The sequence below is a fragment of the Penicillium digitatum genome, chromosome 1 (assembly GCF_016767815.1).
Source record: "Penicillium digitatum chromosome 1, complete sequence".
Taxonomy (NCBI): Eukaryota; Fungi; Ascomycota; class Eurotiomycetes; order Eurotiales; family Aspergillaceae; genus Penicillium; species Penicillium digitatum.
In genome coordinates this window covers 5,396,071-5,422,832 of record NC_089384.1, presented here as the reverse complement: position 1 = coordinate 5,422,832, position 26,762 = coordinate 5,396,071, and the positions used below count along the sequence as shown (strand labels likewise).

The 26,762-nt window shown below is 49.8% G+C and overlaps 10 protein-coding genes across 10 annotated transcripts; 7 read left to right on the top strand and 3 right to left on the bottom strand.

Moving 5' to 3' along the window:
- Positions 1–298: 298 nt before the first annotated feature.
- Positions 299–859, top strand: Pdw03_4204 (uncharacterized protein; the record flags this gene model as incomplete). Its single annotated transcript, XM_014675912.1, has 3 exons — positions 299–427; positions 504–737; positions 806–859. The coding sequence occupies 3 exons, from the start codon at positions 299–301 to the stop codon at positions 857–859; spliced, it is 417 nt and encodes a 138-aa protein (XP_014531398.1).
- A 615-nt stretch (positions 860–1,474) lies between these two features.
- On the top strand, positions 1,475–2,218 carry Pdw03_4203 (carbon-nitrogen hydrolase; the record flags this gene model as incomplete). Its single annotated transcript, XM_014675913.2, has 1 exon — positions 1,475–2,218. One exon carries the CDS (start codon positions 1,475–1,477, stop codon positions 2,216–2,218), a length of 744 nt encoding a protein of 247 aa, XP_014531399.2.
- Positions 2,219–2,623: 405 nt separating this feature from the next.
- Positions 2,624–3,283, top strand: Pdw03_4202 (NADPH-dependent FMN reductase Lot6, putative; the record flags this gene model as incomplete). Its single annotated transcript, XM_014675914.1, has 1 exon — positions 2,624–3,283. One exon carries the CDS (start codon positions 2,624–2,626, stop codon positions 3,281–3,283), a length of 660 nt encoding a protein of 219 aa, XP_014531400.1.
- Positions 3,284–3,408: 125 nt separating this feature from the next.
- On the bottom strand, positions 3,409–7,760 carry Pdw03_4201 (ABC transporter, integral membrane type 1; the record flags this gene model as incomplete). Its single annotated transcript, XM_014675915.2, has 2 exons — positions 3,409–4,776; positions 4,842–7,760. 2 exons carry the CDS (start codon positions 7,758–7,760, stop codon positions 3,409–3,411), a joined length of 4,287 nt encoding a protein of 1,428 aa, XP_014531401.2.
- A 911-nt stretch (positions 7,761–8,671) lies between these two features.
- Positions 8,672–10,176, bottom strand: Pdw03_4200 (L-ornithine aminotransferase Car2, putative; the record flags this gene model as incomplete). Its single annotated transcript, XM_014675916.1, has 3 exons — positions 8,672–8,857; positions 8,923–9,624; positions 9,709–10,176. The coding sequence occupies 3 exons, from the start codon at positions 10,174–10,176 to the stop codon at positions 8,672–8,674; spliced, it is 1,356 nt and encodes a 451-aa protein (XP_014531402.1).
- A 696-nt stretch (positions 10,177–10,872) lies between these two features.
- Pdw03_4199 (GPI mannosyltransferase 3) lies at positions 10,873–13,319 on the top strand (the record flags this gene model as incomplete). The annotated part of the gene is made up of 5 exons (XM_014675917.1): positions 10,873–11,073; positions 11,129–11,359; positions 11,437–11,639; positions 11,692–11,838; positions 11,891–13,319. The coding sequence occupies 5 exons, from the start codon at positions 10,873–10,875 to the stop codon at positions 13,317–13,319; spliced, it is 2,211 nt and encodes a 736-aa protein (XP_014531403.1).
- Positions 13,320–13,837: 518 nt separating this feature from the next.
- On the bottom strand, positions 13,838–16,295 carry Pdw03_4198 (GTPase activating protein for Arf, putative; the record flags this gene model as incomplete). Its single annotated transcript, XM_014675918.1, has 4 exons — positions 13,838–15,865; positions 15,929–16,039; positions 16,104–16,120; positions 16,181–16,295. 4 exons carry the CDS (start codon positions 16,293–16,295, stop codon positions 13,838–13,840), a joined length of 2,271 nt encoding a protein of 756 aa, XP_014531404.1.
- A 2,334-nt stretch (positions 16,296–18,629) lies between these two features.
- Pdw03_4197 (Cytochrome c peroxidase Ccp1, putative) lies at positions 18,630–19,805 on the top strand (the record flags this gene model as incomplete). The annotated part of the gene is made up of 2 exons (XM_014675919.1): positions 18,630–18,989; positions 19,068–19,805. The coding sequence occupies 2 exons, from the start codon at positions 18,630–18,632 to the stop codon at positions 19,803–19,805; spliced, it is 1,098 nt and encodes a 365-aa protein (XP_014531405.1).
- Positions 19,806–20,513: 708 nt separating this feature from the next.
- Pdw03_4196 (Heat shock protein DnaJ, N-terminal) lies at positions 20,514–21,110 on the top strand (the record flags this gene model as incomplete). The annotated part of the gene is made up of 1 exon (XM_014675920.2): positions 20,514–21,110. One exon carries the CDS (start codon positions 20,514–20,516, stop codon positions 21,108–21,110), a length of 597 nt encoding a protein of 198 aa, XP_014531406.2.
- An 891-nt stretch (positions 21,111–22,001) lies between these two features.
- On the top strand, positions 22,002–23,195 carry Pdw03_4195 (Thioredoxin, putative; the record flags this gene model as incomplete). Its single annotated transcript, XM_014675921.1, has 3 exons — positions 22,002–22,077; positions 22,176–22,323; positions 22,415–23,195. 3 exons carry the CDS (start codon positions 22,002–22,004, stop codon positions 23,193–23,195), a joined length of 1,005 nt encoding a protein of 334 aa, XP_014531407.1.
- Between the last annotated feature and the right edge of the window lie 3,567 nt (positions 23,196–26,762).

Genomic DNA, 26,762 nt, shown 5'->3' with positions numbered 1-26,762 from the left:
TTATTCTGACTAGGCAAGGCAGATCTATATTTAAGGAGATTTTCAGTTTAGTTTCCCGATTGACCTTAGCGTCAGGCGGCTGTCCCTTGAACTGAATCTGAAACTTGCAGAAACTCGACCTATCAACTTCAACGCTTTTAATGCCCAGTCACTAGGGCTGACCCTTCATCCGGATTTTGAGTATATTAATACCCCCAAAATCATCGCATCAGGGTACACTCCATAAAACAGAACACACGTTGAATTTACTATCTTACCGACACATTTCCAACTCCATACCCCCCCTCAATTAATCAAAATGAAGTCCTTCTTCTCCATAATTCTCTTCGTCGCCGTGGCCATTGCCCAGAGAGCTGTAATCGGCCTCCCCACCGAGAACTCGAAAATTAATTCCGGCAAGGAAGTCGTCATTCAAGTTCAGCGTCCTGTAAGTTCTAGACTGTGAAACTGCATAGATATGGCAACTTGGTCCCCGGAAACCGGTAGACTGATGTGGTACGCAGAATTCTCTGAGTCCGTCCAAGGAGATGGGCGTAGCAATCGGCCTCTCCTCATGTGCATCCTTCCCGTGCAGAGATGCTGACGAGGTCCTCGGAGCAATTCTATACAACGGACCGTTCAATCCCGTGTACCACGAGTCTAACCTACCCCCGTATGAGAATTTCACGGTCACTGTGCCGGCCTCAGCTACCCTGGGAAAAGGCCAAATTAATGTCGCCCATGCGTCTTTGATTGGTGTAGGTAGATCTATTACATCGGATTGAAGGCAGTTATACTAGCAGCTATACTAATTGTTACATTGCAGGCCGGCCCCTCCGCATTCTTGGAGTCGCTTAATCAGACCGTCTTCGTTGTCTAGACTCCTACCGGATATAGAGCCTGAAGGCGGGTTTGTGCTAGCTTCGTACACGTGTTTCTTTTCCTCTTGTTGTACATCGCTTTTTTGTGAATGTGTTATCCCAGATTTGTGAATAGGTCTCGAGATGAATTTGTTGGATGTTGGATTACTGTACTCAGCCTGACAGAGACTGGATTATGTAGATACTTTTTAGGAATACAATGATGTTAATGAAATGAAGCGTCTTCAAAAGTACCTAGACACACGAGGGACTATGACCAGATCCCTTTTAAAAATGGTGTTGCCGAGGGGCTTTTCGGGCTTCTGGGGTTTCTTTGTTTTGGACGAACTATTTGTGCATTGGTCTCTCTTGTTGAACTCTCCGCTCGGACATGATTTCTATTGAATGACTCATCTGTGACTGTCTTATTGCTTCCACGCCTTATTGATATCTCCATTGGGTTATCTATAGCATTCACCTGTTCATCTGCTCTTTGTCCCGACTCTGAGGTCAATAAGACTTCATTATCAATCAGGATCATGTGTAGCTACTGGCCACTTCTCCCGGGGAAATGAGACCTCTCTCTCCTCTTCGATTCCACGAATAATTCCCACGTCGTCACGAAATCTGTCATTATGGACAAGGTCTTCTCTCACGACTACGACCCGGTCCCCAAAGGGGATGCCGATGGCGACAGCGATGCCACCATCACAAACAGACCGTCCCGCCGGAGCTTCCAGCAATTTCTGAAACGAAACCTCGCTACAATCACCATCACCGGTCTACTCATGGTCCTACTACTCCTAGTAGTTGCCGTAATCACAGCCATCACCGTGAATCCCTTCCACAAGGTACTTGTCGTAAAAGGGCCATCCTCTGACTCCTTCGCATATCCCGAGTCCCTCAAAGGCCAACGACAATGCCTACCACCAGCTCCACGAGTAAGATACTCGTGCGGAAACTCAACCAAGGAAGCCGAAGCCCTCGGCTGCGCCTACGATCCTCTTGCTGGCTGCTGGCTGCACAAGGAATGTCCGCATGACTTCACGCACGAGTTTGCGCATTTTAATCATGGCAAGCCGTTTGTCTATTTCTATGATGAGGCTGCTACAAAGCAGATGAAGGACTACACTGAACTCGGAAATAACCCGGACTTCTATTGGACTGCTGTCCGTGAGCATCTGGTCCACTGTCTGTATCTCCTTCGACGAGGTCATGATGTCCACATGCGTGGTGCTCGCCTGGATAACATGCTCGGGGATCTGGAGCATGTTGATCATTGTACCAATATGCTAGCTAACTGGCTGCGGAGACCGGATCCAGCGTTGGAAGAGATAGGTACGCAGGGGCAGACTCATTGCTTTATGTCCTGCGCTTGATTCTTGGTTATATAGTCGTGGTTCATGGGATTCTAGAAGAGATCCATTTCGAGACCGCACCTTCGTGTCTGAGATAGATGCTGTTGAATCTTCCTTGGGCTGATTTGGTTCATTTTCCAGATTTCTCGTGGGCGTTCTTGATGTTTCTCACTGCTCTGTTAGACTATCTTTGATTTGACGTCGACTACATAATATGGATTTTTGGGTCAAAAACATCCATCGTCATAGTCTATTCTGATTTGTTCTAATCCAAATGTGGAAAGCTTTCTAATCTCCGACTTCCGAGCTGCCATATCCACATCCCCGATTGCACAGGCTCCCACGAAACCTCTGATAAAAACCATTCTCCCACTCAGTCATAAGTATCTCCCAGGAGGGACGGAGTACCTACTTCATACTCAAAAAATGCCCGCCAAACGGGTCGCGATAGTTACCAGCAGCACGCGCCGCCCGCGCCTTAACCCCACAATAACGCAGTACGTCTATGACGTCCTCACCTCCGACCCGACGATCCCAACAAACCACAACAAAACAATAGACACAGACCCGCGTCACATCACCTTTGAAATCCTCGACCTAGCAAAGCAATCCCTGCCCCTCTACGACGAATCCGTCATCCCCGCCAGTCTACCAGCAGCAGACCCTACCCCGCACTACAGCAAAGCACACACGCGGGCGTGGTCCGCCGTAGTGCGGCAGTACGATGCATTCATCTTCGTTACACCGCAGTATAACTGGAGTGTCCCGGCGAGTCTGAAGAATGCGCTTGATTATCTCTTCTTCGAGTGGAAAGGGAAGCCGGCGGGGATTGTTTCTTATGGTGGACGGGGTGGTGGGAAGGCGGCAGATCATCTGCGTGGTATTTTGACGGGATTGCGGATGAGGGTTGTTGGGACGGCGCCTGGACTGTCGGTGAAGTTTACTGGATTGCCTGTTGGGGCGTTGTCGGAGGAAGAAGAGAAGGTGCAGTTGGATGAGAGGGATCTTGTTGGGTGGAGGGAGGCTGGGGTTGAAGGGATGATGCAGAATTTGGGGATGGAATTGGTTTGTGAATTAGACAAGTAGTGAGTTTGGTTCTTCCTGTTCGATGAAGAATCATTATAAAGAAGCAGAAGTGACAGGTTGTATATGTACGTGCATTTATATTCACTTTTAGCGTGGAGATTATGTACTGGGTTTCGAAACATCAATCATCTCAATGAGTTGCCGAGAATGTCCTCGCGCGTGATTCCGCTGCGTTCACACATAGCACGGAAGATGCCATCTACTTTATCCCACAGCACAACCGGTGCATCCATCTCAGCAATCCGACCCTTATCCATAACGCAAATGCGATCGTAGTTGATGATCGTGCGCAAGCGATGCGCAATGCACAGCAAAGTCTTTCCGTCGAAGCCCTGGGCCATAGTGTGTTGGATCTTTTGATCTGTCTCGAAGTCCACGGAAGAAGTAGCCTCGTCGCAGACGATGATGCGTGCGTCGCGGACCAGCGCCCGGGCGAGGGCCATCAGTTGCCGCTGACCTAAGGAGAAGTTCAGGCCTTCGTCGTCAACGGGCGATTCGAGGGTCAGAGTCTTTGTCGGGCGCGCTTTCATGTCACTGCCTGTGGCTGGGGAGGTCGTTCCGCTGGCTGGCCCGCTTTGCGGTTTCTCGCCTTCGGCTTCTTGCTCTTGGCCGACGAGGTACGCCTTGCGCAGTGCGGACCATAGTTCGAGGTCGTTGTGCTCGTTAAAAGGATCAAGATTTGAGCGGATCGTGCCCTTGAATAAGGCTGGGTCTTGGGGGATAATGGCAAGACGGGATCGAAGGTCGTGGAGGCCGACGGTTGAAATATCGAGATCATCAATTTTGATGCTACCCCCGGATAGTTCGGTCAGACGGAATAATGCGGACATGATACTCGATTTGCCGGCACCGGTGCGGCCGACAATACCAATGCGCTCGCCTCCTCGCACGTCCATGGTTAGACCCTGCAAGACAAGCGGAAGGCCGGCCCGATAGCGCATCTCCACGCGGCTGAACTCGATGTGGCCCTTCTCGGGCCAGCGAGCTGGCACCTCGGCCAAGTGCAAGGGTGCCTCCTCTTCCAATTCAGTACCGTAGTAATGAACCCGTTCTGTGGCGTTCATGTTGTTCTCAACCTCGGCTAGCTGACGAACCGTGAACTGGAGCATCTGCGCAATTGCCAAGATATAGGACAACACCAACCCAGAGATACTGGGTGAGACATTGAACCGAGAAGTGACGACCAGAACACCGACCACGAAGACCATTACGATCGCCACGGCATCGAGTCGAACACTGAGCCAACGCTGGTTGGAGAAAGTGAGGAAATAGGCCCCGTTCATTACATCGATCGAGTCTCGGATGGTGCGGCGAAATTGATTTTCTACGCCATATGCTCGAATGCATGCGATTCCAGTGATAGCTTCGCCAAACCTGGCATACACCATCGAGCGCAAGGTGCTCTCGTGGCGCTTCATTTCGCGGGCGGATGCCCTGTAATAGTTCGAAGCTAGAATGAACACTATGAATAGTGGGACAAGTGCGATGACGAACTGAAGGGGGTAAGCAAATCGTGCATCACAAATACCCAAGAAATGTCAGGGGAAAGGGTACTCACATAATAGAAGAATACTATAACCAAGACCATGATAGAAATGATCATCGTCATCGTCAGGGCATATATACGCATCGCGTCTGAAAGTTCATTATCCATCACCTGGATGTCCTTCGAGAAGCGGTTGGTGATACGTCCAAGCGGCGTAGTATCGAAGAAGCTCATAGGGGCGCGGAGCACACGAGACATCGCACGCTGAAGCATAGTCTTACTAGCATTCGTACCGCAGGTGGTCATATAAGTAGAGAAAGAGAACATCAAGAGAACAACACTGACACCCAGTCCAGCGTAAGCTCCAATGTATTGGCCGGTCGACAGGCCCGGGTACTTGTCAGAAGTCCAGTAGGATAGCCACAGACTAGTCCAGATGTTGGCGACATTCGTAAGGCCGAGCAAGATGAACACCATGATGGCATTGAAATAACTGCCTGAGGCTCTGATGTACGCCTTCCAGACACTCCAGCCGACGGATGCGGTGGCCTTTTCTTCTTGCTGCATCAGGGCTGCAGCGGGTTTTGCCGGGGCGGCCTTCTTGGGGCTTGGTTGATCTTCGTCTAGTTCATCCACGACTTCGTCGACCGCCTCAGCCTCCTCCTCTTGCATGTCCTCCTGTCGCGAACTAGACATTAACCGTTTGAAGAGCTCGTTGTCGCGCATCAGGTTGTCGAAGGTGTCAATGGCATTGATCCGCCCCGCATCCATCACAATGATTCGATCACATCGACTGAGCACATGGAGTTGATGCGTCGCCAAGATTCGGCAGCGATCTTTCAGCAGACCACAGATTGCCTTGTCCATGATGTGACGACCGACATGTGCATCAACAGCCGACAAAGGATCATCCATCAGAACCATTTCCGCATTGAAATATATGGCCCGGGCGATGTTCAAACGCTGTTTCTGTCCACCAGACACAGTGATGCCTCGTTCTCCAATCTCGGTTTGGTCTCCGTTCGGTAGGATCTCGAGATCAGTGGTCAATGCGCATGCATCAATAACTTGCTCATACCAAGTCTCATCATACTCCTTCCCAAATAGGACATTGTTGCGCACAGTGGTGTTTTGGATCCAGGCGTACTGGGGGCAGAATGCGCGTGTAGTGCTCAGACGTACAGTGCCATCAGTCACACGCATATCGCCCGCCAGAGCCGAGAGCAGGGAACTCTTGCCACAACCGACTGTTCCAATGACGGCCAACAGTTCATGTCGGCCAACTTCAAAGGTTAGATCTTTGAGTTTAAACGGCTCAATGGGAGTTTTATCGGCGTGCTCGTCTTTATTTGTTGATTTTTTAGTTGGCCCAGGGCGCGCAGCTGCCTTCTTCTCGGCTTTGTCTGCATCCTTTTCGTCTGTGGGAAGGCGTTCCCACGTAAATGAAGCATGATCCATCTCGACTGCGTTCTCCATCGTCTGATCACGCTCGATATCTTCCTTTTGTTCTTCGGCGAGCAAAAACTCCTGGATTCGATTGAATGCAGTCCAAGCATCGGTCACTTGACCGATGACCATTGGCAGCATGTTCAATGGCATCCGTAGGGAATTGAACAGCGCCAACGAGGAGAAAACCGGTGCGGGGTCCAAGTCGTGATTTGACAACGCATAGGTAACGAAAGACAACATTGAGGCGAAAACAGGGATAGACATTGACACGCAAAGAATGGCGTTTCGGATCGCAAGCAGGGTCTGGATGGATCGAATTTCATGTCCTCGGATCTCTTTCAGGCGGCCGAGGAAACTGCTCTCCCAACCGAAGAACTTCACGAAGCGCACAGCTTGCAAAATTTCTTGGGTGAGAGATACACGCTGGTCTGTAATTTGGTTGATATTCCGTCGTCGGTTGATCAAAGATCGCACAGCGAAAGTCAAAAATGGCATTCCGATTATCAGCAGTGCGTACCCGGACAAACAACTGTAGCCAATGTTGACCAATAGAAGGATGAGTGTCACGATAATGGAGATGGGTGCTGTCCAAATCATATGGAACATGCCACACGCCAGGTTAATTCGGTCCACATCAATACTCATGAGAGCAGTGATGCGACCATTGTTCCATCCGCGGCCATCACCTGCGACGCCACCCGGTGCTGGCAACACAGTCTCAGGCTTTTGTTGCTTCCCTTTCTCTTCGGGCTTCAAAAGAGCCTCCTTGGTTTCCTGTAGGGCTTTGACTTCTTCTGGGGTAGCTTGGCCTCCGGCCTTAGCACGACCAGATAATTTCATAGCCTTGTTGAAGATGTGAGAAATAAGCACGGCGCGAATCTGCCCACCGACAACTTGACCTCGATACAGGAACTGATTCGTGCATAAGCTCTGCAGTGCCTGCATGAGGGTGATACCAACGACAAACCCCATGCCCTTGCCAATATGAGGCGCCGGATGACCAGCCTTTTGTGCGACATAAGCCTCTGTCGCAAAAGCAATCAGGTACCGTGTCAAATACGGGGCGAAGACCAGCAACAGCGAACTGAAAAGCTGACAAATGCCACCCAGTACAAATTCAAATCTGAACGTGTCGTACAACGCCCAGAGAAGCGGGCGGTTAATACCACTTTCCGTGCGCTTTTTCAATGCGGCATCTAATCGACCGGATAATACGTCAACGGACCGGTCGGGATTGACAGTCCAGATATCTTGCAATTCGAGTGGACGTAGATAACCCACTTTCATCAATGGGGACATCCATTCGAAGGAAATCACACTAAAAAATGAAGCGCCATATTCAAGCGAAACAGATCGCTCTGCTGGAACGGGAGGGATCTTTTGCAATCGTAGCGGATTGAGTCTGCGATACCATTCTGTCTTTTGTGCAGGCTGGACGTCCAGATCGGAGGCCTTGGATTCATCAGGTGCCGATGTCGAGGTAACACCCTGGAGTTTATCATCCGCCACCACTACTTCACGTAGCGTTTCGGGCGTTGACATGCTGAACATTGATCGATAATCGAATCCAGTTCACGGGAAGTGTTCTAGCAATTCGAAAAAAAGTCGGAGTGAGATAATTGATGTGGGGACACGAGATGCTGAATACGGAAGTCGGAGATAAGTGTCGGGGATTAGGGATTAAAGGATTTAGTGTATTAAAGTATAAAAAAAAAACAAACGTAAAAGAAACCCCGAAGAACTGAAGAACTGAAGAACCGAAGAGATCACGGAGGATCCAGGGTGCTTTAATGGTTTATAGATATGGCAATGATAACGGAGCAGACACGGAAGTCCGAGGCTTTATATATGAACTCCACCAAACAGGGCTAAGCTTCGTATTGGTCTTGGGTCTTTCATGGTACATCTGAGTCAAAGCTCGGAGAAACAAGCGAAACGCCAGTTGAACACACTCGCTAAGAACTTCACCATCTGACAGGACCGTTCTGTCAGCAGTCGGTATCGCAGACTTGACGATTCCGGCCACCGACATTTGGATTAGTAATTTCTATTTGTCCCAGGTGGACCTCGTAAGGGGGGGGGGGGGGAATTCATTTATTATTGAGACCGAGGTCAACTTCATTCCTGCATTAGCAGATTGTGTTCAACCCCAATTTGTGATCTATTCTTTGCTAGTGAATACAATGTTGAACCCTGAAAAAACAGAAGCAAAAGCTATTCCTTCGTCACGTCGTGGGATAACAAGCAGATCCTAGACAGTGGGAAATGTGCCAGGTAGGGACATCTCGGGTCATCTCAAGCTTGTGTCCGATGGGAATCTCAAGTAGCCAGCACGAACCCGGAAAGTATGATATAGATGCATGACGTACAGCAAATCATGGATCCCCCACGCGACTTCTGGGGTTGCAGCTGCATTCTGTGAGCCTACAGAGAGAGTCCCGCTCTTTATGCATCTAGTTCTCAAGGTCAATCTTGACCTTCTTCTCCGTAGGGGGTATGATCTGGTCCTCGGATGCGCCCTTAAGCTTCGGAAGGTCTGCCACAGCATCCTTGATGATGTCAAGCGCCTTTTGGATTTCCTCCTCCGTGATGACCAGCGGAGGAGCAAGGCGAATGATGTTCTGGTGGGTAGGTTTGGCCTGAGGAATTTAAAGGTCAGCAACTCCGAAATACAGGTAACGAGGAGGGACTGAAATTATAATACCAGTAGACCCTTCTCCTTCATCAACATGCACAGATCCCAAGCGGTATGTCCATTTGTCTTCGACTCATCAATGACTATGGCATTGAGCAGACCCTTTCCACGTACTGTCTGGATGACTGGACTATTGATAGCCACCAGCCCATTCCGGAACAAGTGGCCGAGCTGCTCCGCACGCTCCACCATGTTCTCCTCGCGCACGACTTCAAGCGCGCGAATAGCAACGGCACAGCCAAGTGGGTTGCCACCGTAGGTCGAACCATGGGTACCGGCCTCGATCGTGAGCATGACGTCCTTGCTACCCAGCACGCAAGAAACTGGGTACATACCGCCCGAGATGGCCTTGCCGAGCAAGACAAGGTCGGGCTTGATTCCGCTCCACTCGTGACACAGCAGCTTGCCCGTGCGCGCGATACCAGTCTGGATCTCGTCGCAGATCAGTAGCACATTGTGCTTGTCACAGAGTGCCCGGGCCTCCTGCAGGTAGTCTGGGTCGGGGACAACAATGCCAGCCTCACCCTGGATGGGCTCGACGAGGAAAGCAGCGAGGTTGGGGCCGGCCGCCTCGAACGCCTCGCGGAGAGCTGCCTTGTCATTGTAGGCGATAGGCTTCTCGGTTCCTGGGATCGTGCATCCGATACCGGGAAGATAAGGACCGTAATTCTCGCGTGACTCGGGGTCGGAGGATAGGGAAATGGCGGCAAACTAATGCAAGGAGTCAACATAATATCAGCCACTGATGTACCCCCCGCCACAGGTGTAACAGAGAGGGGGTCACAATTCACTTACTGTACGCCCATGGAAGTTATTCTCTGCACTCAAAATGACGGCTTTGTTTTCTGGAATTCCCTTGACCTTGTACCCCCATTTACGGGCGATTTTGATACCGGTCTCGACGGCCTCGGCGCCAGTGTTCATAGGCATCACCATGTCAAAGCCAAAGTAGCTGGTAACAAACTTGGCAAATCGAGGGAAAACGTCATTGTAGAATGCACGGGAGCTCAGAGTTACTCGCGAAGCTTGGTCTACCAGTGCAGCAATCAACTTGGGGTGGCAGTGGCCTTGGTTCACAGCGGAGTAGGCGGAGAGGAAGTCAAGGTAGTGACGGCCTTCAGGGTCCCAGACTGAAGTACCCTGAGCTCGGGCAAAGACCACGGGAAGAGGGTGGTAGTTATGGGCAGCATATTCCTTCTCGGACTCAATAGCCTCAGCAGAAGAAGCAGCATGGTAGTGGGAGAAAGGCCCGTTAGTAGCCATGGTGGATTGCGGGGAGAGCTAGAAAGGTTGGGGGGGGGAAGTTGGAGATTACAGGGATCGACAATGGGGTACAGAAGGAAATAAAGAAACTGAGCAAAGAGGAATTGAAGTTGAAGAAATTCAATCAAAACGGTATGGAGAAGAGAAGTCTTATAAGGGGATCCCTTGTACAGCCGCTATGCCGTTAAGTGTTAGACCTGTTTGATGGGATGTCCGTTAAGTACAGGTCGTGCCGATGTTGTTCCCTATGCGCAGGATTACCCTACACGGCTCCATTCGCTTTGATAACCACGATTTCTGATTCGTTCATTAGCTAGGTAGGTTAATTATTGGTCTTATGAAAATCCATAGGAGAGAGAGAGAAAAAAAAAGGGTAGAAGGGCACGTCATACTTCGGTTAGTGAAGGAAAAAGAAAAATCTCCTTGAACCTTCTAATGAGATAGAGAGGAAATGAAGGATCATTCTTAAATAAAGCTCTATTATCCAAATCAAAAAAAACCTCACGAGACAAAGGGATCGAAATGTGAAGAGGAGTTATGAGGAACTAGTTCGAGTTTCGGAGTAGGGGAGAACATCCTCCGCCCGACTCCTTTGTTGTCGTCAATTCATGGCTTTGCAAGGCCAGACATCGTGAACCTCCGAGCGCAATGTAAAATGGAAATGAATGAGCATTTACATTATCCTAACCCTTGATCATGTCTACAACAAATTTTCCGAGCCGCGCGCTTCAAACCCCCCGCGCTTCCACTCCTAACATACTCCTTCTCCTCATCGCCTTCCGTCTCGTCAATGCATTCGTAGTTCGGACCTTTTTCCAGCCAGATGAATACTTTCAGTCCCTGGAGCCAGCTTGGGATATCGCGTTCGGTCAAGGTCAAGGGGCCTGGGTGACATGGGTGAGATGCGATCGCGTGAGCACACGGCTTTGGCTAACCTCAATATCGTTCCCAGGAATGGCGGCACCAACTCAGATCCTCGCTGCATCCTTTCTTGTTCGCCGCTCTCTATAAATCCGCCGATTTTCTCGCCTCAACCTTCAGAGTGTCTCCCGCCACGCGCGCAGAGCTCCTGATTGCCACACCGAAGACAGCGCAGGCCGTTGTCGCGGCAATTGGTGATTTCTACACATGGAAGCTTGCAGTTCGCGTCTATGGAAATGATTCCCGTGGATCTTGGACAACGGTATGTGATGATGTGTCGTGTGTCGTGTGTCCAGAATTTCTCTGGGCAGGAGAGAGCGCATTTTAATTGTTTAACAGCTGGTCGCAACAGTCCTAAATCCCTGGCAATGGTTCTGCTCCACTAGAACCCTGTCGAACTGTCTTGAAACAACGATCACCATTGTTGCGTTGGAACTATGGCCATGGCAATGGTCGGTAGGCTCTACAGCCGGTGATCGCCGCTACAAAAATGCTACCAATCAAATGAGGGGCACTAACAGGGACCAAAGTGAGATTCTTAGGTATGACTGGATCTCCAACTTAATGACAACAAGCCACTGACGCTGATTGCAGCCTCCACAAATGTCTGCCGCTGGCGGCACTCGCATGCATACTACGACCGACCAATATTCTCGTTTGGGCAACCCTGGCCAGCCTCGCTTGGCTTCGGACCTCTTGGCCCCAACGCAAGATTTTTATTTTGCAAGTCATAGTTTGCGGGTAAATACCCCGAACTCCTGATAAGGGACCAGCTGACCTTTCAATCTGGCAGATCGGCAATTCTTGCGGTGTCTTCGGTTGCGGACCGTCTCTTCTATGGAATTTGGACCTTCCCACCGCTCAGATTCCTATACTTCAACATTGCGCAGTCACTGGCTGTCTTCTATGGCAGCAATGACTGGCATTATTATATCTCCCAGGGTTATCCACTTCTACTTACCACTCTATTACCTTTTGCGGTCATTGGTTTATATACAACCTTGACAGCTCGGAATTCTACAGCGGGAGACAGCTTGCAGGCGGCGATCCAAGTACAATTGGCGATAGTCTGCCTTCTGATGCCATTTGTCCTCTCTTTGATCTCTCATAAGGAAGTGCGCTTCATCTACCCATTGCTGCCCTGTCTGCACATCCTGGCTGCGCCGCCTTTGGAGCAGTTTTTTTCCCCAGCCATCTACTCGCGGACAAACCCGCGTCACACTCCTCGCAGGTTAATTCTCATCTTTCTCGTGCTTGTAAACGTGGTCATTGCGCTATATACTACTCTCTATCACGCGTCAGGAACACTTGACGTCCTCTCCTATCTCCGTCAGCAGCACCAAGCACACTCGGTACCAACACCAAAAAGACGATCAAACTCAATTTCTGAAGTCGGAATATCTGCTGGCTTTTTGATGCCCTGCCACAGCACACCATGGCGCTCTCATCTTGTCTACCCAACAATAAGTGCTTGGGCCCTTTCCTGCGAGCCCCCGATCGATCTCAATGCAACCCAGAAAGCCGTTTACCGAGACGAAGCAGACCAATTTTACGACGACCCTGATCAATTCCTACGCCAGAACATGGCGGGTGGTCTCCGTCACCTCCCTCGACGACCCAGCTACATCGCTGCCACTCATCATTCTGCATCAGGAAAGACCTCCGACAAGACCCTTGTACATGAATGGCCCGATTATCTCATCTTTTTTGCCCAGCTCGAGCCAACCCTCCACACCCTGCTGCGCGGTTCACACTATGACGAGTGCTGGCGAACCTTCAACACAGCCTGGCACGACGACTGGCGTCGTCGCGGTGACATCGTAGTATGGTGCTTGGACAGGGTCGAGCAGGACGCCTGGCGCTCCAATACCCAACGCCACGCGCAGCAAAGCCGAGACAAGCAATTCGATCGTATCGTGGAAGCCTTCAAGCAAGAGGGGCGCAAGCAGAAAGAGAAGTCGTGGATGGGATTCCACGCGTCTTCGACGCCTTGGTCCGCATCGCCGCCTCCATTTTTAGCATCCTGGCGACGTTCAGTGAAGTCTTTTTTCTCGTCACCTCCAAAATCTTCGATTTCTTGGCCTTGGCGTCCCCCCACTCGTTGGGAGACCTTTGTGGCGAGGCTGTCATTCTCGAAGCAGAAGCCTAGTTGGCTTTCTTGGTTGCCCTCTTGGTTGGGCGGAGCTAAAAAGAGACCCACAGAAACGGAGTTGTGGTCTTGAGATCATCCTTGGCTCTTTGTCTGGCGTTTTTGGCCTCTTGTCTATTTTGTGTTGTTCCATATGTGGTGCTGTGAGGATTTCCTTCCCTTCTTCCTTCCCTTACTCTTTCCCTTTTGTGCCTTCGTTTCTCTTTGAACATATAGCATTAGATCTATAGTACTATAATCTCCCTTGAATAACCAGTGATATCTTAGTCGAATTTCAAATTACAAAACACAACAATTATGTACTATATTGACTCGCTAACAGGAAACAAAGGAACATTTTGATGAACTATAAATGAATGAATGACAGGAAACGAGATGAAAGGGGAAAAAAAATACAAATCTAATGAGTGGCAAGCAGACAGGGAAAATGCGCCAGATATGCACGACCATAAAACGTCTCGTCAAGGTTCTATATCCAGGATAGTGTATAAAGGTCAAAGTGAAAATGAAAATCAATGCCCATGGTCAATATCCATATTCCCATTGCTCGGTCAGCTGTCTATGTATGATCCAAGGCTGAATTCATAGAATTCAACCATAGCGAGCACTCAGATTAGCAAAGGCATCAGGGCTATGGCGACCATTCTGCAGGCCGCTCACATCGACGCTCGGCTGGCTCATGTGTGACCGTGGAAACGCCGACTTCGTGGGCGGCGGGCCTGAAAAAGGGGACTGGCCTCCAGCAAATGGGGAGCTATTGGCTCCTGCAAATTGGGGACTACTCATTCCCGAAAATGGGGAGTTGTTCGTTCCCAGGGCCTGAGTAGTTCTGGGGCTGGTTACGGCCCCGGTTTGGCCGTCGATGCCGCCAATTCCTAACCCGGATGATTGCGGTTGGTATGGATTGATGCCTGCTTGTGCGGCAAGGCCGGATCCGCTGCCTGTGGGGGCGGTGCCAAAGAATGGATTGTTAGATGTGGTAGACTGAGAGTTGGCGGCAGGTAGCTGGGGTTGGAAGTTTGTGACTTGCTGAGGCTGAGACATGGATGTGTATGGGTTTGATGATTGAGAATAGGGATTCATCGTGGAGGCTTGGGCCTGGGGCTGCGTAGATTGCTGGTGTTGCTCGGGAATAGGGGTCATACTGGACTGCGTAGGGCCCATATTGTACAATGAAAGAATACTGTTCTTGTCCATTCCAGTGGGTTGAGGCATGAGTTGCTGTGTCTGCTGTGGTTGCGGGTGGGACTGGAATTGGCTGGGATAGCCGCTTGTGTTCGACGCTGTGTTCGGCGCCGGCCCTTGCTGGAACGGGTTGTAAGCTCCCAACCCATTTGATGGCTGCTGCTGTGCTTGGAAAGGGGTAGATGTTCCAAACGGCGAGGCGGAAGACACGAAGGGCATGGTATTTGCATGGCGAGGGGGTGCAAAGCCCCCTGGTTGCGCTGCGAACGGGGTCATTTGCTGCTGTTGCGGCTGCATGGGTTGGTTTTGCGGCGCAGTGTTGAAGAAAGGGTTCGTTTGCGGCATATTGGGGTTTGAATATGCCTGACTGGCCAAGCCACCCTGCGGCTGCAGCGGTGCCTGGTCGAATGGATTGTAGCTGTTCACTAGCTGAGGCGAATTAACATAAGAAGATGGCGAGAATGTCGATGTGACCGGAGGCGTATAGGGCTGTTGATATACAGAGTGCTGCATGGAGCTTTTCTGGTTCGGATATCCACCGGTAGAGTGGGGGAACAAGGGTTGGGAGACTTGCAGGCCCTGGAAGGATGATTCTAAAGAAAATGTAGATGCCGGATTCGAGCTTAGCTGATCGAATGGGTTGTACGCCGCGGTCTGTGATTGCTGAGTTTGCGACTGGGCGACAGGATTTGAAAACACCCGGTCAAATGGGTTGTTAGAAACCTCGGGGAATGTGTTGTCGGTTGTGACCGGGAATGGGTTTTTGGACGTCTCAGGCTTCGAGATTGTTATATGTGCAGAGGCACCACTGCTTGTCCCGGCCGGGGTCCTGGATCTTGATGCAGGATTGCCTCCTTCGCCCAACCTAACCAGTGTTTCGATCGCTCGATCCAGATCCTCATGTAGTCCCTTCAGAACCATCTCGTTTCGTCCGTCATCGGTGAAACCCATCTGCTGCAATGCCGCCATTTTAGATTCGAAAGATGCTGTGGTCACATCGGCGACAGGCGCACCAAGCCCAGTCATCCTCCTGGATGGCAATGGTGGTGACCAGGCTCCATTTTCCGAGGTAGGCGAAGACACCCTGGGCTTGCCGCTAAACCGGCGGAGGTTCGAGGTAGAGGATGACGACCGTAGACCGAACTTGAAATGCTTTCCAGTCTTGGGCGGAGGGGGAGGGGGAGAACCCCCGGGAGATGTGTAGCCATTTTTTCTTGTTTCCACAGGGGACAGAGGCCTATAGTTGGAGTAACTCGAATCCTCCCTGCTCGGGGGCTTTGGCTTCCCATTTTCCAACGAGCGGTGTTGATATTTCTGCCGGATAAACCGTTCCATGCACGCATCGGCCTCGTCAATATCGGTGGGAACTGGCGGCTTAATCCCCCGCGGGTTATTTAATTGGTTCATAATAGTGTTACCGTGCGATTTCATACTCTAGTAAAGTTCACTTGGTCAGCTCGTGACCTTTGCTGTTGCGGAGTGCCGGAGCATGCTTACATCGACTTGCTCTGATGTCCATGTATCCATGGTTAAGGATTTGATCTTGGAAATATGTGTGCCCAGCTTTCGGTGCAGTGCGGCGCACCGCATGCAAAGGAAAATGCCCATCTGTCGGGGATAAAACGGTCAGTTTTTAGATTCGTTTTGAAGGTAAAAAGAAGACGCAACACACATTCCAGCTTGCCCATCCTATTCAAATAAGAATTAGTGAGAACAACGACAAGGGTCTGGGGTTCTGTAGGGACATACCTGGGGATAGGGCATCGCAATCGGCACATCGATCATTGCCAGGAATGGTGCGGATCAGCTCCGCCAGGGTCTTTTCATTCCGCGCCTGCTCGCGCTTGCTGATGCCGGGAGCCATGATGCAAAAAAAATAATAATTACAAGAATAAATCAACAGACAGAAGAAGTGGCAGTAATACAAAGTGGAATAGGGGAAGAATTCTGGTTCCCAGGGCGGAGAAGGGTTCAATTGTCGTCCGAGGGGCAAATCATTCCAAATGAGACATGTGAACTACGAACTGGAGGGACTCCAGAAAGTACAGATGCATATCGAAGAAAGTATAACTATCCCAGGATTTAAAGGGTTTAGCTCAATTGTTGAAAGGTTTAGTGGAATTAAGTTAAATTGAAATGGTATTCTCATTCTCAAAGTCCTTTTTTTTTTCTCGGCATTGCTCTCACTCCGTAGGCCCGATCTTCTAGAACACTTTAGAAGTCTTGGGTATTTATAGACTCGTGCCTAGGCTCAATTGCACGAAGTTCCACAAGTCACCAATTATGTGTATTGATAGTAACAAATTTCAGGGAAAAAAAATTTAAAACGGCATGTCCGGACAGCAATGACTCGCATCTACCAATGCGCCTAGAGGCCGAAGCCTTTTCGGAGCCGTCGAGAAGTCATAATACCCAGGAATATCTTCTAGTACGCCAATATGACCTACCATCCTATGATAGAGGAATTGGCGGTTGATTATGCGTTCGGAAAAGTGTAAAGAAGAAAAGTCGGCCATTGGCGAGGAAATTTTCGGTTCAAAAGGACATGATCAGGTGACTGCACTAGTCTAGTCACGTGCCGCTCTGATAAAGATAAAACCTTTTCCACTGTGCGAGTCTTCTTCTTTCCTAACCACCGTTCGTGTGTTGGAGACCTCACGATTCCAATCCTTTAACGCTGGGCATTGTTGAAGACTTGGATCCAACATTCAGATAGTTAAACTGCAAACCACATAACCCGCGTGGTGCCTACTTGTGGCACTGGACGTCTCTTGGGTGATTTTTTAATCGTTCGTTCGTGGAATATCAAAACCAAACAGTTTTTAGCAGAGCTGCGTCTACTCCACCCTGGTATTCAAATCTATTGAACTGCAGGACTTTTTTACGACGGACATCCTAAATTAATGATTGAAATCTATCTTCCACATTTACTCTGGTCTCTCTTTACTACTATCCTTCTCTTGGACTTTCAATCATCGTATCTCTTTCCCTCTTCCCGGATCTCAGCACCACGTAAGCTCCTTGAAAATTCTCGCCTTTGCTTTCAAGTCACATGACCGTGGCCTCCATGAGGGGTTAAACCTGCAACCCCAAAGTGGCCGGGTTTACTCTGCCCGTAGGTTAGTTACTCTTTTACACACCCTTCTCCAAGCGCATGCGAGATGGACTTCGAAAATCTTGTGGTACAACAGTCAGATTAACCTTACTTGGAGCGGTACAAAAAAGACGCCGTCGTGGAGAAAAAAACGCAAGAGGCAAGTAAGGGTAATATGGTGTCTCATTACATCATCGAACAAGCTGAGCTATAAACATGTGACACTGATGCGTTTGGAGGATTCATCGAGAGCAGGGGTTTAAGGAAGAAATAGTATAACCTTTGGGTAGTTCGTTCCAGTTTAGGCCGTATTGGTTCATACGACATTTCTCGGCACTTCTAACGTGACAAGTCCTGTTCCGATGAGAGCAGGCATTGAATTGGCAGTTTCTTGAGATCACTATCATCACGACGGACCATCCATGGACATGGTAAATCATATGGCTAGAACCATGGGTAATAAGTTTGAGACCACTAAAAACGTTGCCAAGGGAACTGGCACCCAAAAGATTAATGAAAAGATATTTGACATATCAATCTAGATTGTACGGAGCGTACTATCTAGACCTTAATTATTACCGAGCAACCCAGGCCCTGGCATTCTGTTCGATCAGGTAAGCAGGAAGCAACCGAGTGGGTCTGAGTTGACCAAACAGCGCTCGGCTGTTACTAATACCATTTCGCGACGCCTTTTTTTTACTCACGCCTCTGGTGTCAGTTTGTCTTGTCAACTCGATACGGACAAACTCCTAACATCATGGAGCCGATGAAGAAGACAACAGTTGACAGAAGCAAAAGTTGTGAAAATCTGAGGATATTGTCTTTGGGACGGTGATCGACTGGAATGCGGAGATGAGACGAAACGCCAAGGCAATAACATATGTGGCCCCTTTGATTGGCTACGATTCTATCAGCTTCTGTACGTTGTACCAAAGTATTGGCTCAGGGTTGTGACTGACACTGGAAAAAGGGACAGGAGAAGTACAAATGCCCCGGTCCTTCCCTTTTTCACTTCATCTATAGTTGTACCTTCACCTTCATTTTCCTTTTCCTGAGTGAATACCCTGTAGACTTTTTATCTCGCACCCTTTCTGTCTTCTCACAATGGCATCGGCTGCCAGAACTGTTTCTCGGGCTTTCCTGCGCTCAACCCCAGCGACCTCCTCTTTCCGTCCTGCTGCGCGCAGCGCCCATTTTGCCGTCCCAGCCAATGGTCTCCGCGCCTCTGCTCGTCGCGGATATTCTTCAGAAGCTGGCTCTGAAAAATCGGGCTCACCCTTTGGCCTCTGGGCTCTTGGTCTCGGTGCCCTGGGTGCTGCAGGTGGAGCATACCTCTACTTGAACGGCGACTCCTCCCCCAAAGGGCCCTTCATCCCTACCCAGGCCGATTACCAGAAGGTGTACGATGCCATCGCTTCACGTCTGGCTGACGAGAGCGACTATGATGACGGCAGCTATGGTCCCGTAAGCGCAGTCACTTTGGTTCAATGTTGTAACCTAGGATAAAAGAGCTAATCTAGACGTTTTTGATGCTCTCAATAGGTCCTGGTTCGCCTTGCATGGCACGCAAGTGGTACCTATGACAAGGAGACTGGCACTGGAGGCAGCAACGGCGCCACTATGAGATTCGCTCCGGAGTCTGATCACGGCGCCAACGCCGGTCTTAAGACTGCTCGTGACTTCCTCGAGCCCATCAAGGCTCAGTTCCCCTGGATCACTTACTCTGATTTGTGGACTCTCGGTGGTGCCTGTGCCATCCAGGAGGCGAGTGGCCCTTCGATCCCCTGGAGACCCGGCCGTGAGGACAGAGATGTCGCCGCCTGCACTCCCGACGGCCGTCTTCCTGACGCCGCCAAAGACCAACGTCACGTCCGCGATATCTTCACCCGCATGGGCTTTGATGATCGCGAGATGGTTGCATTGATCGGTGCCCATGCCTTGGGTCGCTGCCACACCGATCGTTCTGGCTTCGATGGTCCCTGGAACTTTAGCCCTACTCTTTTCACCAATGAGTTTTTCCGCCTCCTTGTTGAAGAGAAGTGGATCCAGAAGAAGTGGAACGGTCCGATTCAGTTCACTGACAAGACCACTGGCACTCTCATGATGTTGCCCACTGACATGGCTCTTGTCAAAGACAAGGCCTTCAAGAAGCACGTCGAACGATATGCCAAGGACAGCGATGCCTTCTTCAAGGAGTTTTCTGATGTCTTTGTCAAGCTCCTTGAGCTCGGTGTGCCCTTTAAGACTGAGGACCGCTTTGTCTTCAAGACTTCTGAGTAGTGGGATTGCTCCAAAAAATTGTCTCGTGTTCCCGTCTCCTTTCATATACCTGTCTTGATATCCGAGTCATCACTCACTATGATTTTAATTTTTTTTTCTCTTTGCCAATGGAACTTTAGGTTTCCCATCATGTTTGTATTCGCCAGCAGTCCCGGCTGTATTCACAGCATAGGTTTTGCCTTGGGTAGGATGCGATGTTGGCACAGTTCACACAGTGTCATCGAGCGAATCTTGGTAGAACTACATCGTATAGCTTGAAAGAATACCACACCCCCCGAGGTCATGAAAATTGTAAGAAAATTTTCACATTCGTGACTAGGATGTTAGTCACGAATGTTGAGAAACTGAATAGAGAAAAGGAGTAACCAGTGCTTAACATCAACAGGTATGGGCCCGGAATGCCATTCTCCCAAAGTAGCGTGCAAGGGCGGCCCGCCATTTTTAAATCCTCATGGAAACTTCTCAGTAACAAAGCTCACCAACCCCGCTTTGCAGCGCCCCTGCTACCCCGAATTATTACAACCATTCCTTGGATTGCACACGATTGGACCTCTCCGTTAGACTCCGAGGTGTCACTACTATAACCTGGGGCGCACCTCTGACCGGTCGCTCGAGAACTCGGCATGGGACACGATAAGAGCGCAACCAGCTAAATACGACAAGCAAACCTTGAACAGAGAGAGGAATCTATTTGGTGACATGAAGAGGATGACACACGCCGTGGATCTCTATGAGATCCTGTCTCTGCCGTTTGCAGGGTCTTCGTCGACAGTCCTCTCCAAGCAGCAGATCAAGATCGCATACCACAAAGCATTGCTGAAACACCACCCTGACAAGGCGGGTGCTGTCGCAAGAGATACTGGGCTAGGCGGCTCGACTAACTCTACATCCATATCTACTCCGAACTCTCTCTTTGCCAAATCTAATGGCAACTTGTCGCGACAATTTTATTCCATCGATCAGATCACCACCGCCTACAAGACCCTATCGGACCCCGCCCTCCGCGCCGAATACGACCGCTCTATGCGTTTGGACAGACTGAGGATTGCAGAACGGGAGAAGACCGGCGATGTGTTCCATACCGGCTTGGAGATTGTGGATTTGGAGGATCTTGCCTGTGAGGAGGTTGAAGGCGGCGACGGCGACTGCTGGTACCGCGGATGTCGTTGCGGTGATGAGCGCGGGTTTTTGGTCAACGAAGAGGATTTAGAGAGGGAAGCTGAGCATGGCGAGATCATTATCGGTTGTCGCGGGTGCAGTCTCTGGTTGAAGATTCTGTTCGCCGTTGAGGCAGATGAGGGATGAACAGATGACTTGTCAGATGATCTTTTTCTTTCTTCTCCTCTCTGGTCTATCATACCATTGAAATTCGTGTCCCACTGTACAGCTCATGTCTTGTCACTGTGTGCTGGATGGCAACCCAGGCGCCCGTGGTCCCATGTCTGTCTGTCTTGGTCTATGTCTCATCTGGGGGCTAACCTCATGGTTCGGACAGGATATGGGCTTGAACTTTCATTCTTCTTCTGTCATGAGCTTTCGTTTTCCCGGGCTCGGTTTTTCTTTTGCGCCTGGGTCTCCTCCATTCTCTTCTGATTTGTCCACACTAACCTCATCGGCCTTGTGTAAACCAAGAGCCCATGCCAAGTGGCATCCTCGCTTTTGGACTCGCTCATATTTATTGAGACAAAGCTAAGCACCCTTACCGAGGTCCAACCCCAACTTGTTGCCTTCCGGCGGGACCTGGCTCAAACTCATTCATCCAACGGTGAAAATAAATGCTGTACCATGGAGCTACTCATCAAAAAATTATTTCCATGTTTAGATGGAGATTCGCGTCTATACTCATTTTGGACTCCTCTCTACAATAGTCAAGAACATAGATTGAAAAAGATTGTCAATCTTAAATGGCATGGTGAGCGTGATGATAGTGACTTATATATATGTTTCAACCGTCTGAAATTACGACACGTGAAATGTTGGCCTCTGAGTTGAATTCAATGCAATGCTACATTTCTAACAAGGTTCCGATAGTTGACATGAAAAAGAATTTAATACGCATTCTCTGGCATGGTTGACATGAGGTTGTTGATTGTGTAGAGGGGCTGATGACATATGCGGAGGCAGCAAAACACAACCTCACATCTTTCCGTCCTCTTCCACCCTCCATTCCACACTCCTTTCCCTCCCAACTTCACCATGCCTGTCATTGAGATATCATCGAAGGAGCAATTCTCATCGCTACTCACCTCTTCCCGTCTTGTCGTCGCCGACTGTAAGTATTTGCTGCAGCGCGATCCTGCCCCGCCGAGACCCTTTCTTCCCTTTCGAACGACCAGAGCTATCACTAACCTTGACATGATACTTGAATAGTCCACGCGGATTGGTGTGCACCGTGTAAAGCTATTGCACCTGCGTATAAAGCGCTGGCGACCCAGCTCTCCCGCCCGAATCACATCACATTCACCAAGATCAATGTCGATCACCAACAAGAGCTTGCCCAGGCCTACGGCGTCACAGCGTACGTGCAATTTACCTCAACATCTTGAAATTAGCCCAACCTGCGCTTTTCATTCTATAACCTTGTTTACTGACAAACGCACGATACCTAGAATGCCGACCTTCATCGTCTTCAAGAACGGCCGCGTCAATCAAACAGTCAAGGGCGCCAACCCCGCACAGCTGAACCAGGTTGTCCAGAAGCTTGCATCCGAGGCAAGCCAGTCGGACGACGCAACGGGAGCCGGTGAAGGAAGCGGCTCTGGTGAGCTCTGGCTTGGCGGTACAGTGGCCAAGGGCTACAGCGATGTCACAGACCAGGTTGATGTGAAGGGATTGGAGCTTTTGAACCGGGACACAAATACAGCAGAGCCACGCGCTCTGTTCAACACCTCGAGTCCTTCTGGACTAGCAGGAAAGGGCAAGGGCAAGGCTGCTGGCCAGGCGGACTGGACTGAGAGCGACACCGACGAGCAGCTGATGCTGTACATTCCATTCAACTCGACATTGAAGGTCCACTCGCTTCAAATTACTTCCCTCCCTCCTGCGGACGCGGACGCGGACGCCGATGATGACGAGACACCTATGCGGCCCAGAAACTTGCACATCTACAAGAATACTTCCCATGTGCTTGGATTCGATGAGGCAGATGGGATCCCCCCTGTGCAGAAGGTGGAAATCCAGGCTGGTGACTGGAATTCCAAGACTGGGACAGCGACAATCCCTCTGCGGTTTGTTAATTTCCAGAATGTGACATCGCTGGTTATGTTTTTCGTTGATGGGGATGGGGATAGCGAGAAGCTGCGCGTTGACCGCATTCGAATTATTGGCGAGGCGGGTGCAAACCGATCTATGGGCATGCTGGAGAAGATTGGCGACGAACCTGGCGAGTAAACAACATAGACTCTGGAGAAAACGGTCATATGATATGGAGACAAGAACTGTGTGCCGTCTTTGTTCGATTTTTGTTTTCCGAAGACAGCGAGAGCTTGGACCGATCAACACTTATTGAAATTTGTGCCAGTAGAAGATACAGCCCAAATGTCTAGTGATTGCGAGCAAGCTGTTTAGAAGAAAAAAAAACATTGATAATTGGTAAAAACGGTTCCATTGGGTATTTTTTTTAAGCTATAGAGGTATCCAAGGTGGCTTGTAAAAAAAGTATGTTTGACTCCCACCAGAAGGTCCTATCCTTATGAAATCAGAAAGACCGAAAAAGGCAAGAATCAATGTGCAATTCCCTTCGTCTGTGGCGCAACTGACACCTGGGTTACATCACTGAAAGCCAGACTAATGACCGTAGATGTCCAGGCAACACGGGTTATCGAGTTGCGCCGCCGCACGAAGAAGAAAAGAAAAGAAGAGGAAAGGATCTGATTGAGATTTCGTTTTATGTTGAGTCCCGGAGCTTTGGTTTTTCCGGTAGCCCTTAAACGGAAGGTTCCAAGGATTTCGGCGCACACAGAAATTGGCATTATGTAAGCCGTATGCGAGGAGCCGGGTTTTTCATGTGGTACCTTTCTCCTTCTTTCTCTTTCTCTTTCTTCCATAAACATGGTCGATGATGAGAAATATGGATTCTATGATAGGAAGAGACTGACTCCTTCTGGGAGCGTGATCTCAATTTTACCATTCCTGAGGCCCTTCGCTGTTTATTTCTGCCGTTGTTGATGAGCTTGACCTGCACCCAGGACGAGCTTCAAGAACAACACGCTATGGTTGCCTTCCAACCTTCAGATTGGGGTAGTGAATTTTAGTTTCCTACATCTTGGAGTAATAAGACTTAGTAACGCAATCACGAGCACTTTCATCCCAAACTCAAAATGCGAAACAATGATTCCCGTTCCTCGGTTCGTTTCAGATAAACGGAATATCCGAAAGGAGCCTCGGAACAAGATGTTGGCTGAAGTCCGCTGACAATATAAAAACCAACATCCACATGAGAAGAACTCAGCCAATGTGATGCAAACTTCAAGCCCCGAAGCCCCGCTTAATGACCGAGCACTGCTCACTGTTGGTATATGTGGTTCGCGGAGCCGAGACAATATCAACTTCGGCCCGATGCACCGGCCGGCGACCGGATGCTTGCGGCCTCCTTGTCCTCTCACAAGGTAAATAACGTACCTAACCAGGTAATGATGAGGATATCCAACATGGCGAGCAGCCGTACGGAGTTCTCTGTATGGACACGGTGATTTCCATGGATCGAGTAGGAGCTCTTGGCAGTCTGTTTACGCGATGAGATCCGCTTGGTCCCATTGGCTATTGCGAGACAACTCTAGCTCTTGTTTTTGATTCTCTCTCTTCGTATCCATCTCCACTGTAGGTTTGGCGGAGAGTGGCTGGTTCGACCATGGACTGGCCGACCTTGCGACGTGATGTGGATGCAGTTAAACTGGGTTGTTTCTTGTGTGTTGAATTAATATCCGATGTGGTGCTTGGAAGGATTGTACGATGTACGGAGTATACACTATACTGTATTGCCTGATCGCCATCCACGATTCGGGATTATCGGACTCCGTGGTGATATTTCCTCGACCCAAGGTTGATTGCGGGTTCTCTTGTCTTGGGTGGATAGAGGATGGGTACCGCATGGTGGCACGTGTGTGGACCTGACATGAAGAGGTTTGTTCAATCTGAAATGTGGATGAGGGTAGGAATTAGTTCTGCTCTGTGTTGCGCAAGGTACCTAGCTATCGCTGACGGTACCACGTTTGGAATCAAAGTTTTGCACAAGGGATTGAGACCCGCTCTAGCCCGCCTCGATATGCACACCGTTCAGTGTTTTGCTGCTAGTAACGCACGCCATTCAGACCATGTCCCCACTGCCGGTGGCGTGTCTTCAGCTGCGATTGAGACTGGGCCCTATTCGCGCTGGCCAGACGCTGGACAGCAGAGACAAGATAGAGCAAGACATCGGCTTGTCGGTGGATTGCCCTCTCACGGAAAGAGAGGTCTCACCTCGAACGGTCTCGCTAAACATGCCCGCCGCGGGAGGGTTGCTGCGTCAAGTTTCATCTTAGCTTCGGCTGTGGTTTCAGCCCGTAGATCCAGAACCAGCTCTAAAGCCATCGATGGCGCTGCGTTGAACTCTCTACACTCTCACTGGACCGCAAAGAGAGTCAGCGTGTGCGGAGAACAGTGGACTTGTCTCTCAGCGCCGAGTCATGGCTATCAGCTAGACCGAAGAAAATCCGTGAAATCAGTTACGTACAAGATACTGCGCGGGAAGATGATCTGCTCGTGTTGGCACGGGCTGGGTTGAACGATGGAAAGAACCACTTTTTTGGTTTTGAGCCTCGCGCTAAATAGGATGGGAAATGAAGCCAGTTGTTGATCATGAGAATGATAGCCTAGGGACGAAAATCGTTGCCGAACCGCACCTCCCCGAGCTAGATACGGTTCCCCATAGAAAAGCCGTGGAGTGCATTCTGCATAATCCGCATGATTTACTCCGTACACGCTAGATTGATCTTGTTCGTCGATGATTTCTGGTGATTTGGGTGGGGACAGATGTTTGGGGATAGCGCGATGTTGGAGAAGGTTTGCGCGACATACGAACTAGCTACATGATCATCTTCGGGAAATGTGGAATGGTTTTCTACAACCATGAAGCCACATACGACATCCTGCTAGGCCTCATTGGGAATTCTCCGCCGGATGAACACACATTGACCTCAGTACCAGGGAAACCGTGCAAGATAAGATCAGATAGGGCTCGGGACATCGCATCCTTTCACCATTTTGGACCTCGGGAGCCTTTGCACGCCCCCATTCGTACCAGAGATCCCAGGGCCAAAAAGATGGTCTGTACGGAGTACGAAAGAGCTAACTGGTTTTTGACCCCACTGTGTCTCTCGGGAAACCCGATAATTGGGTAAAAATGTACGATCTACGGAAGATTTTGCAGTAATGGGATCTGAGCCAAAGAATCGTTCTTTTTGATATTGGGGTCAGGTGTTATGGAGATGGTCCCACGGGAATTTGGGCAGGACTGGAAATCCAGCAAGCTAATCCGGTTGGTGAGGCCCCCGGTCCGGGTGGACTCGAGTCCGATGCCCTAATGCACATTTCCATGGGCTGGGTAGTTTATCTCCGCATTCAATATAATATTCTCTTGTCGCAGGATCCTGCCGAGTTCAAAATCCTTCGATCGAAGCTTGCTTGTTCTAATTTGTCCACATTTTTATCTAATCTGCGGGCTGCAAGCCGATCTATGCCCTCAATGGAAAGTGGAGATAACTGTTCACGGACTAGAGCCGATTCTTTTATGTTGTGAGTTGTATACAACAATAGGTAGGTTTCTTCCGAGGTCGTAGTTCAAAGCTTCACAAACTCTGTGTAGATCGCGGCAGGAGATTTCTCCGGATCAGCTGAGAACGTCGCGAAATTTTCGTTGGCCATCTTTAGTTTCTCACTTGACCTGATAAAAGTGTGAGGGCGAGCCTTCCGAGTTTGGAA